General features: G+C 41.3%; 1 protein-coding gene across 1 annotated transcript in view; it reads right to left on the bottom strand.

The window, feature by feature from the left end:
* Nucleotides 1–12,793, bottom strand: part of gabrb1 (gamma-aminobutyric acid type A receptor subunit beta1) — a 79,642-nt gene that overhangs the window by 11,121 nt on the left and 55,728 nt on the right. The window contains exon 7 of the mRNA XM_076748392.1: nt 10,505–10,657. Coding sequence (XP_076604507.1) covers nt 10,505–10,657 — 153 coding nt within the window. The remainder of the gene's footprint in view (nt 1–10,504; nt 10,658–12,793) is intronic.

The raw sequence follows: 12,793 nt of genomic DNA, 5'->3' as shown, positions 1-12,793 counted from the left end.
CTAGCTGGCATAGCTAGCATGCTAGAAGACCACAGAGCTAGCATTGCAGCCGACTTCAAAACTACATTCGCGGCTCTGGAATTAAGACTCGACAAAATCCAGACAACTATCACAGAGCATGGTCAGTGCATGGACTCACTGGAATCTCACGCTGAACTGCAAGACCAACGAATTCAAACTCTGGAGGAGAGGTGTGTAGCATTAGCAAATAGCAACACCAAGCTAACAGCTAAGACTATTAATCTTGAAAGCCACAGCCGCAGAAACAATATAAGGATAATCGGCCTCCCAGAGTCAATAGAAGGACCCAGGCCCACGAGCTTCTTTGTCAACCTCCTAGCTGAAGTTTTCGGCGACCAGATTCTTCAGTCCCCTCCTGAACTGGACCGGGCCCACAGAGCACTCACTGCTGAGCCCTTCAGATGGCTCACTCTCCCTCTAGCAACCCCGATTTGCAATAATCACTTGTTCGCTCCAGCAAAGATCAACCCATGATTCTCTGCCTTAGAAAATAAGGGACTACGTAGTCTGGGTGACTTGTACATTAATGGTACATTCGCGAGTTTTAACCAATTAATTTCTACCTTTAATCTTCATAAATCCAATTTTTTCTGGTATTTCCAGCTGCGACATTTTGCAAAACGCACACAACATCAGTCCCACAGATACCGACTCCCAGCGGTATGGACCTGACTCTCAAAGCTACAACCCTCTTAAAGGGCCATATCTCCTATTTTTATAATTTACTGTCTCCAACCAACCAATGAATTTGGAGTCAGAACTCCAGCTGAGTTTCTACGAGACATTCTGGGAGAGGGCTATGGGTGCTGTTAATTCGTCATCCAGCTGTGCTAGACTCTCACTAATACAGTTTAAAGTCTTCCACAGGCTGCATTATAGTAAAGAGAAACTGACTAAGATTTATCCGGACAAATTTGATGACAAATGTAGTAGATGGTTACAGACTCCATGCAACCTTACTCACATGTTCTGGGCATGCTCTAAGTTGTCTGAATTTTTGCAACAATTTTTCAAAATAATTTCAGATATACTGGGCATAAATCTGATTCCAAGTCCACATATTGCTATTTTTAGCAAGCCTCCAGACGACCTTCGCACCACAAATGTCCAAAGCAACATTATGGCTTTCACCTCTCTTATTGCGCGTAAGAGAATTCTGTTGCTATGGAAATCTCCGCAGCCACCATCTATTAAAGTCTGGTTACGTGACGTTTAGGTCTCCTGAAGTTGGAGAAGATTAAATTCTCACTCAGAGGTTCATCCGACAGGTTCTATACTCATTGGAGACCATTACTTAAATATCTAGAGGAGCTACCAGCTCGGGAAGTTTCTTTGTAAAAACTCACTGCATGTCCATACATAAACTGCCCATCTCTTCCAGCGGCAAATAGCTACCCCCCAAGAGCTATCCTTCCTAAGAGACTCCAGCGCAACAAATCTGTCTTGATGACTGAGGAGCAAGCAGCCATAGATTTCTACCTTGTAATGATCAGCACTAGTACTTTATTTTTATATTTTAACTTAATCACTGTGTATTTTGGTAAATGCTTATAGATTTTTTATTTTTTTTGTTTTGTTTTTCCACTGAGTGTGTGTGATATACTTTAATCATATTAAACTTCTATGGGTTTTGGGAGGGGGAAGGGTGGATGGGGAGGGAGGGTGGGGGGGTGTTCATTTAAGTTCACCGAAAGAAAAGAAATTACTTAATTTCATTGTATGTATTTTATGACTGGGTCTGGCGTTTTACAAATAAAGTTATAAAAAAAAAAAAAAATATGAGCGGAATATGAGCAATATGAGTCGGTCGCCTCTTACAATATCTCCCTCCTAATTGCCAAGTGTGGGATGGTGTGGGATGGTATTCACTCTGGGGTAGAAGCTGGTTCTCCCAGCCATTAAAGAGGTGATTTCCACGGTCAAGGAGCGAGACCCATCACAGGTTGTAAAAACAATCCCCCTCAGCAATGACACTGTGGTGCAGAGGGTCAGCAAGATGGCACTGGACACTGAGGAACAGCAATGTGCTCTCAGCTATGCGTTAGTTGGATGAGACAACGACATCTAACAACAATGTACTGCTGATGGCTTATGTCTGTTATTCATCTGGCAATGATGTAGCTGAGGAGTTTTTGTTTGCCAAGCATTTAGAAACAGACAAGTGGGGGCAAACAATTTTCAATGCACTGGAGGAGTATCTGCAGGAGAAGCGCATCCCCATCGTCAACATCCTTGCTTGTACCATAGACAGTGCTCCTGCCATGGTTGGCTGGTACCGTGGTTTCACCACTCTCTTGAAGGAGCGGGCACCGCACATCCTGACGGTCCACTGTGTGCTGCACCATCACAATCAGCTAAATCTGGTTGCCTCGGGCACGCTCAGGGTGAAACTTCTCTTCATCCCTTGAAGATGCTGGCTGAAAACCACCAACCACAGTGCTCGCACTAAAGTGCAGTTCTCTGACTTGACACAAATAACACACAGAAATAGTCTGCGCATGTTAAAAGGCCTTTTTTGTCAGCTTAGCAGTCAGGCTACCATTAATGTCAGTTAAGCCAATTTGTGTTCTCTCTGTACTCTCTGTTGCGCAAGGTGATTGTATTTTTTAATGGGCCAGGATTTTTTATATTATTTAATTATTATTTTGATTGGTTCCCAAAGTTAGATCAGTGAAGGACCCAACTTGATGTTGGAATTTGATAATAAATATATGTTCAACCAATAAAAAAGCGTAACCGTCATTTATTTTACATTTAACAATTCATTAACAGTATTATTTGATCGAAAAGAATTATAATAATCATCAAACTGTGTTAAATGACAGGGCTACAGTGGCTATGAATACAGTGGGTAAGCCTACATCTAAAATAGGCCAGTGAAACACACAATTTTAATCATAAATATCAATAAACAGGGGTTTCAACTGCTTTCTCATTGGTGGGGCAAGAGGTGTCGGCATTGAGTAGAGGGGTGTTCATCCAAAAAAGGTTGAGAACACTGCGTTAAACAGTCTGACAGCTGTTGGGATGAAGGACCTGTGGTGGCGTTCTTTCTTGCACACTGGATGCAGCAGTCACTGAAGGAGCTGCTTAAGCCCCATACTGTCTCATGCAGGGGGTGGGATAGGTTGTCCATGATCGACGTCAACCTGGTTAACCCTAACCCTAACCCTCCTGTACATGGCATCTGTGTTGTCTGTCCAGTCCAGTTTGTTGTTGAGGTGAACACCCAGGTATTTGTAACCCCCCACGATCTCAATGTCCAAGCCCCGGATGTTCACCAGTGTAGTGTGGTACCTTCCTTCGGAAATCAATCACCATCTCCTTTGTTTTGCTGGCGTTTATGTGCAGGTGGTTCAGTCTACAATAGTCAAAGATGTTGGTTATGACTTCCCTGTATTCCAGTTCATTCCCCTATGATACGCTTACAATGATGGTTGTATCATCTGAGAACTTCTGGATGTGGCAGCTGCCAGTGTTGTGTCTGAAGTCTAATGTGTGTGAAGGGGATACGACAGAGCACTGTCCACTGCGAAGCCGTCATGCTGCAAACTACCACATCGGACATGCAGTCACGAAGCCTCACATACTGTGGTCTCTTGGTAAGGTAGTTGATGGTCCACGCAGCCAGGTGGCAGTCTACGCCAGCTCCTTCTAGCTTCTCCCTGAGCAGTGATGGTTGGATTATGCTGAAAGCACTGGAGAAGTCAAAAAACATGACCATCACTGTGCTTCCAGTATGCTCCAGATGAGAAAGAGATCAATGGAGCGGGTAGATGACTGCATACTCCACACGGATGCCTGGTCAGTATGCAAACCGTAGGGGGTCCATCTCACTGCTCACCAGGTGACGGAGGTGGCTCTGCCTTCACCGCCAGTCCCCAGAGGGGTGCCGCCTTCGTCGCTGTCTCCCGAGGGGCCCTGCTTTCACTGCAAGCCAGAGGGGTTCCTCCTTTGCCGCCCGTCTTCTGCCTATCCTCCTGAGAGATTCCGCCTTCACTGGCCTCCTGCCCATCCTCCTGAGAGGTTCTGCCTTCACCGTTGGACTCCTGAGGGGTTTCACCTTTGCCTTCTGCCCATCATCCAGAAAGGTTGTGCCTTAAACGTCCTTCCCCTCTGTGTCTAGTCTGTGTCACTTCCTGTTTTATTTTGTAAGGGTTTTGAGTTCTTGTTTTGTGTTGTCTTGTTGGTGTCTTGACTTCCCCATGTGTGTGATTGTTCATTGTCTTCACTTGTGTCTAATTGTTCTACCCCTCGTGTGTATATATATATATATATATATATTTATATATATATATATATATGTGTGTGTGTGTGTGTGTGTGTATATATACCTGCCCTTCCCAGTGTGTCTTTGTCAGATTGTCTGCATCCTTGTGTCAGTAGCTTTCCGGCGCTTCCTTGTGCTTTGACTTCCTTGTGTTTCGACCTGTTTTGTCTCTTGTTGCCTTTTGCCCAGCGTCTTTGTACTTTTGCCTTCCATACGGTTTATCTGGTTTTGAACTCTTGCTTGGTTTTGTGACTCCCGATCTGCCTAGTGATTTTGTGCTGCTGCTTTTCTGGACTGATTTCTGTGTACCGACCTTGGACTGTTAATAAACCGCCTGTCATTACCTGTCAATCTCTGGTCTGCTCTGTGGGTCCCCAGTTTGTCTGTCTGAGTTCTGACAAAAACTTTTGGAACATGTGACTGACAGATGTTTCTTGTTGCCCAGGTGTTGCCTCTTAGGTCGATTCATCAAACATTAAATAGCTCTGCATGACTAAGTTTTTAGCCTTGGTTTAAACCTATAAAGAGTCCAATTTCTTGTTAAAGAGGGTAAATCAACATGAAGACCAGAGAGCTGAGAGAAAGGGAAGCCATTCTGAAGCTAAGAAAAGAAAGAAAATCTTTGAGAGCCATTGGACAAGCATTAGGCATAACAACCACAACAAAGAAAGAAACCACTGGTGTACTGAGCAACAGACATTGAACAGGTCGGCCAAGGAAAACAACAGTAGTTGATGACAGAAAAATTGTGAGAGCTGTGAAGAAAACACCAAAAACATCAGTAAGTGACATCACCAACAACCTCCAGAGTGCAGGGGTGAAGGTATCCCAATCCACTGTTCGAAGAAGACTCCATGAGAATAAATATAGAGGCCACACCACAAGATGCAAACAATTCATCAGCAGTAAGATTCGGATGGCCAGATTGGAATTTGCAGAGAGGTACAGAGATGAGCCGAAAAACTTCTGGAACACAATCTTATAGACTGATGAGATCAAGATTAATCATCCAAAAGGATGGGAAGGCCAAAGTGTAGATAAAGAAAGGAACTGCTCTTGACCCGAAGCATACAAGCTCACCTGTGAAGCATGGAGGAGGTAATGTCATGGCTTGGGTGTGCATGGCTGCTTCCGGAGCAGGCTCATTAATATTTATTAATGATGTAACTGACAATGGTGGCAGCAGAATGAATTCTGAAGTGAACAGAAAAATTTTGTCTGCCGGAGAATTTACCGAGAAATGCATCCAACCTAATCGGGAGGAGGTCTATCATGCAGCAGGACAATGACCCAAAGCACACTGCAAAAAAAACAAAGGACTTCATCAGGGGCAAAAAGTGGAAAGTTTTAGACTGGTCAATCACCTGACCTTAACCCAATTGAACATGCATTTCACCTCCTAAAGAGGAGGCTGAAAGGAGAAACCCACCAAAACCCAACAAGAACTGAAAGAAGCTGCGGTAAAAGCCTGGAATAGCATCACAATTGAAGAATGCAATTTAAGTTTTCTGGGTGAACAACAAAATCAGTGAGCATAGAAAAGAAACAAGTGTGACTTACTACTTCACTGACTTACTTTTGTCTTCAATATAGCATTTTCTTGCCATATCCTCCATTTCTCTCAGTACAGCTGATACAAATAGGTCCTCTGACTTATTGTAATAGGGGGTGTAGCTTTTATTGTCCTTTGGCTTAACGTTGCAACAAACTTTAAGCACCACAGTGCTGAATATTGATGTTTACATTACAGTTGTTTGCTAGATTGACCACTTGCAAAGGTCCACTCTCAAAGACATGAGTAATTGCAAAACGAGACAGGGTATGTTATTTATGTTTACCTGTCTTATGTCAAACTGTTAACACCAATTTAACAAGTGTTAGTCATGTTGCTTGGAGCTATTACTTTAAATGAGGGGTGTCAAGCTCAAATACACAGTGGGCCAAAATTAAAAAAAAAAAAAATGTTCCAAGTCAAGGGCTGGACTGGTTCAATGTTTATTGAAAAGTGATTGAAATGACCATATTGCACATATTGAACTTGGAACTAACACAGCCTATAAGTTACTACCTATAAAACAATATTAATCATTAAATAAACAAAAAATCAGTTGCATTCATATCTAATGGCTTTATCTGCAGCTTTCCATAGTAAGTTCAAATGAAAACATTTTCCTACAGGCCAACAACAGCCCAAAAAATTTTTTAAAACAAAACAAAAACCAAAAATGCCCAAAGACTGCAAGAAGTCAACATATATTAAACCTGAGTTTGCTGCTCTCTGATATGCACTAGTCTAAGCCAGATACTTGAACCTGGAACTAACACAGCTTAGAAGAGCATTTTTATCTATAAACAACAACATTAAACATTAAATAGAAGAAAAATCAGTTGCATTCATTTCTTCTGGCTCTTTATGCAGCTTTTCCAGAGTAATTTACCGTCACGGTATTTCATTTCATAGTGTCTTCTTACATTATATTCTTTCATGACAGCCACACTGTCTCCACACAGAAAACAAACAGCTTTGTCCTTCATATTCCTCCTCATGTTTCCTTGTTTTATCAATTTGAGCAACTGTAAATGATGCAAAACAGGGGTATTTTGAGTGTGTATTATTGTGCTTCCTATGCAGAAAATCTTTTCTTCTCGACTGGCTCAAACATCACTAGCTGACCTGAATCCTTGTCTCTCCTCAATACTATCAAGTCCAACAGTGTGCTAACTTAGCTTTAACATCACAACTAAGACCGTAATTTAACATTTCCTGTATCAGGGCTGGTAAAGTAACTGCAATTTACTCTCTCTGCAAGGGAATAGAAGTAAAGATGGGTGAACAGGTTGGGGGTACTGTCCCTTTCTGCAGGTACTGTTGATTAGCATTTCCTGCAGACTGGGGTGTTTATCTATGCTCTTTTTTATAGGATCCAACACAAGGTGAGCTAACTTTTTTCATTTGTGGCTAGAGTGTTTGTCTGTCATGTCCTCTGACATGATTTTGTGTACCAGTAGTAGCCACACACTGTGGTCATAGGTGGCTAGCTTGTTATGTGTCTTCTTCTTCTTTCTGTTCTACGGCAGGAGGCAAGCAGCGTGCAGCTGCATTACCATGGTGCTACCTACTATGACAAAACAATAACAGAAAAAAAATGGAAATGATGTAAAAGGCACTGGATTATTAACGTAATATTATGTAGCAGAACAAGAGGCCTCTATCTAACCTTTCTCTTTCGCATTCCTTCAGGAGAGCTGGGGTGCACAGACATTTCAACTTCAAAGGGTTAACTATCACTTAAACTGTTCTCATGGAGATGCTAATCTTTCTTCCTGCTCCACACCAGATGAAGGCGTTAAAACTGTCAGGATGGACAATTAACATATCTCCAGAGGTCTCAAGAATCAGATAGTACCGACAAGTTGTAAATCAGACATTCCTGTAGCAAACTGTTTTGTGTGTCTGTGTGCCTTCTTTTCTATCACATCATGATAATGCAAATGATATGTTAGATTCAACTTTGGATGTTCCCACGGCACTAAACCCACAGTCTGTATGGTATCAATGCTTTTCCCGCGTTTCTAGCTTGTAAAATGACAAAACTATGATCCTAGCCCTCATAATCATTTTTGTGCGGGTTTCTATCACAGAACCATACTGCCATCTTGGGACTAGTAGCGGTTAGGTTTTAGATACTTAACATGAGACAGTTATAATTAGTAGTGCTTAATTTGGCAAATATAATCTGCCTTTCCTTGTTTCTTTGTTCTATTAGTTAGTTATACTATTAGTCATCATATAAGTTAGTATTGGTGTTGAAGAATGTTGCCATTAATCAACCAAATGTGTCTGATGCATGTATATTAGTGTCCACATACATGTTGTAAACAATGTTGATGTGTGATTGAAAATTGATCATTCAGACTATGTGATTGACCACAGTGAGAAGCAGATGAGTCCATCGCACGCAATCATTAGTAGTATGTTTTCTCTCTATAGGGCGAAATCACAGCATTCCCCTCAAATCATTCTAAGTGCGCAAAGGTCTGTTCGTCACAGACACGGCCCAGAGTGCCAAAGGAGATACGCCCCGCTCACTTCTTGTCACTTCTTCTTCGACACTTCTTTCTTTGACTTCTTCTTCCACTTCTTCTTTGTTTCAACTCTTTGTTCTAGACACACTCTTTACTTGTTCTTTACTCACCGCACTTTTTCGGCATTTTAGTTTTTCTTTAGTTTTTGTAGCTTCAATTTTTACTCGTAGGTTGTCTCTTGCCTGCCTATTGGCGCGTTATTGTAATCTTTTGATGACTTTTACTCACCACATTAAACCGCATAACTTTTTCAAAGTTAAAGCCGAACTCCAAACTTCTCTTTAACCATTAAGGCAATCACATAAGAATATTTTTGTAGATATTTTCGACTGTTCATCGTAAGTATTCTCAACTTTATCATTAACCTCAACTTTATCATTAACCGAGAAGGGCCTTTCTGTGTGGAGTTTGCATGTTCTCCCCGTGTTCACCTGGGGTATCCTCCGTAAAACATACCCCCACTAAAAACATGCAAGAAGATCACCACCTGACCAATGGTGACAAAACGCAATTGGGTCCCCGGGCGCCGCTTGGATGGCAGCCCACCGCTCCTGGTCTGCCGTGGAGGAAGGACGACCAGGATGGGAGAAATGCGGAGGACGAATTTCACCTTCGTGTGCAGTGTCCAGTGCATGTTGTGTGATAATAAAGGGGAATGTCTCCCCCTGATTCTTCTTCTTCTTCTTCTTTTCCATACGGCCATCAACCTCTTTGGACCAAAGTCCTGCAGCCAGCCTCAACCCATCTGCCTGGGTCAAATAGCTGCCGAAAGAGCCGCTGAACCCCTGAAGTATCTCTGCCCAGCAGTGGCTCTCCACTGCGGTTCGACTGGTTCTTCCCGTTGGACCGCAGTGCAGATCTGAGCCACGAACGACAGCCTGGGGAACCACTTCATTTCAGTTTGGGACAGGCCATCATTGGAACACCATGGGCACAGAAGTAGGCATTTTCCATGCTGCATTTGAATCAGGAGTTGGTGTCGTGGGCTATAACAATCTCAATTTTCATTAGACTCGCTTAGTCATTCATTCAAGAAATTAACACTACATTTGCGTCCTCATTTTTCCTCAAAACTACTTCTCACTATTGACATTGTCATTCTTTTTATTATTTTGCTATAGCTTCTTCATCCAGTTGTTTGTTACATCATATAATCCATATTATTTGTCGTATTATTCATTATTCATATCCATTCTCGTTATTGTGTCAAATAAATAATACCTTTCATTGAAGTTGTTGTCAGACTGTGTCCTTTTGAGCTGGAAATAGACGATCACTGTATCAAGAGCTTATGCTTCAGATGATGAGAGTGATCTCCGATTAATTCATTATTATTAAATCAGCCTTAAAAGCAAAAAATAAATTAAATCCTTCTTAGCTGAGGAAGGTTGGTGCCCCTTTTTATATTAAAGAGTGCAAACATTAAATCCAAAGGTTTAATGACCTGATCCCCCTACATTATCATATGTGTATTATTAACATCAATATTTCATTTTCTAAATATTGCAGTTATTGTCAATTGCAACCCCACTAGTTTGCACATTATATGTCAGAGGAATATTCTGGGCTAATTTTTATTTATTCATGGTGCCATGCCTCAGGCCATTATTTGAGACCAGGGAGATATTTGACTTCCACCTTAATTTGATAAAATGAAGAAAACTGATAAGAAAGAAATTGTACTTGGGATGGCAGAAGGTGAGGAGAGGGGAGCAGGAGTTTTCATTTTGAGTGATTGTCTCAAGTTTACATGCTACTGATGCTAGCAGGTATAATGTTTACTATGTTCACCATCTTAGTTTATCATATTAGCAGTGTAGACAGGCGGGCATAAAAGACACAGTACAGCTGAGGCTGATGAGAAGGTCATTGCTTTCACAAGTATTTGGTTATAAGTATCGGATAAATCACACATCACCAAGTTATTTGGATTCATCACCTGGGAACTATGAATGTCTGTAAAGAATCTGATGGTAATCTATCTGATATTTACTGAGATAGCTCAATTGTGAATCAACTGACCAGCCAACAGACAGACATTGCCATATAGAGCCATGCCACTGACATGACTAAAAATCATATCAGCAAAAATAATTGTCAATCTGTAAAAATTTAAAAGTCACTGACCTAAGGCTACTCTGGCAGCCGAGGCATCATAGTTGATCCAGAAGGAGACCCAGGACAGGATGGTTATCAGAGTGGATGGCATATAGGTTTGCAGGATAAAATAGCCAATGTTCCTCTTCAGCTTAAAGCTCAGGGACAAACGTGGATAAGAACCTGTCAAAGACAAAGTACAGGATGGCTGAAGTGGGCAACACATGACAAGGATACAAGATAGGAAGCCATCTTTAGCATACTTATATTGGGTTACTGGATGGTCTGACCTGGGTTTGTTTGGTGTACAGATGTCAAAATGAAATTTAGAATAACCTGAGTCTAAGTCACTTCACAGCCTAGGAAAAAAGCCGAAGGAGAGCCCGACCTACTGTTTGGCTGTAACGGTTTGTGTATTTTTGCTGAACAGCCCTGGTACATGGGTCATAATCTGATGCATGCAGCCCACCACAGACTATAAGGTATGGAGACTGATGTACATAATGTGGAACCAAAGTTCACAAGTGTGAGTTCTGTCTGACAATTGTTGGCTGTTCGCTATCCTACCTGTGCTACAGGTTAGCAGAGCAAGCTGGTTGGCGTGCAAGTCAGCCACACTGTGGCAACCACAAGAGCATAGATGCAACAGAAGAGCTAGAATATCTGTCTGCATCATTTAAATCAGTTGTTTGGGAGCAATTCAAGTTCCCTTTCAGCGACAACAGCAATGGAGAGAGTTGTCAAGCAAAAACAGCCACAAGGTAGTATACAACTCAAACTCACAATGTAACGCCCATTGTCTGTTGCATCACTTACTTCAGAGTATCACTGCCTTTGGGATCAACATCAGCACAAGAGTTGAACTTCATGAAATGGATTTCAATAGTGTCACATCACCATGCAATGACAAATGTTGGCTGGTGTGGTGTAAAGCTGTAAAGTTACATAGTTCGGTGACTTATTAGCACAGCTAATACATTGAAAATTTATTTACATGCTGCGTAATGTTGGTGTATTATCAGGTTTTAGGAGATACTGCAGTGATGACAGATGGACAGATGCAATTACAGTCAGTACTGCAGTGCTTGTAGATCCACAGAAAGAGGCCCTCTCTGTACTGGCTCCTCAACCATCTGTGCCTTTCAAGCATTCATGAAGAAGTGTAATTTTACCCAAATATCTAGTATTAGCTGTACATGTTCTATAGTAAACAGATATGTCCACTTTATTTATATAATGAAGGAGGGGAAAATATTATAGTATGATGCAGTCAGATACAACTCCTACGATAACTATGACTATGACCTCAACAATTAACAGAGAATTCTCTCTGGTGATGGTGGCCTGTATCATTGATATAGAAAATAGGTCCTGGGTCAGGCTCTCCTGGCCATTGTGCCAAATATGGGACCTACTCCTTGATCTTGGACAGAATTAACAAGGATTAACAGTATCAGACACACAAATTACATCTGCTGTCTGATGTAACACAGTGATAAGACTAAACAATGTTTTTTTTTGTTTTTTTTTGCTGAGAACAAATGACTGACAGACTGAGGAAGCAGCAAACACATATGTTCACACACACACACACACACACACACACACACACACACACACACACACACACACAAACAAACAATCTGCACATCATTTCTTTGACATCTGGCATATTTGTAGAAGTATGTATTTTGATGTTAGTAGAGTCACGTAGGTTGGCTAATGTTAAAATTACATCCAGTGCTGTGGAGACCAGCCATTATTGAACATCTATACTGGAGTGCAGCTTCATTCCCAGAAACGTGTGTGTATCATGTATGCTGCTGCTGTTTCTGCCCAATAAGCCTTTTTCAACAATAAAAATCAAAAACACATGAACAAGGTTTTATACCTGATCGTTATCACACAACCATGTCATATCAGTGTATGTAATAAATGAATGCATATAAATGGGCTGGACAAAACCTAAGAAATACTTTTCAGTATTACACAATGTAATTCAACAGTACCACAAACTGCAGACTCAAAAAATACCATCAAGTTGGATCATTAGCTGGCCTGTATCTTGCACAATACACAATTCCACAAGTACAAGTACTGTAAGTCAAGACAAAGTCAGATCAATTCCACAATTCATTCTCATATTAACCTTGGCTTAAGAGATTGATGAAATCTGGTAAATAATTAAGCCATGTTGCTCATTTGTCCAGGACCAGCCGAGGATTGACTGACTTGTTTTTTTGTTCATTTGTTTTTCTCAACAAAGAAAGACAAAGACATTAGTTAACATTTTCACAAGTTATGCTTCTGTACGCAGCT

This window comes from Chaetodon auriga, chromosome 14 (genome assembly GCF_051107435.1).
Source record: "Chaetodon auriga isolate fChaAug3 chromosome 14, fChaAug3.hap1, whole genome shotgun sequence".
NCBI classification, from domain to species: domain Eukaryota; kingdom Metazoa; phylum Chordata; class Actinopteri; order Chaetodontiformes; family Chaetodontidae; genus Chaetodon; species Chaetodon auriga.
The sequence above is the reverse complement of the archived record's forward strand: the minus strand, read 5'-3'. Positions and strand labels throughout refer to the sequence as shown.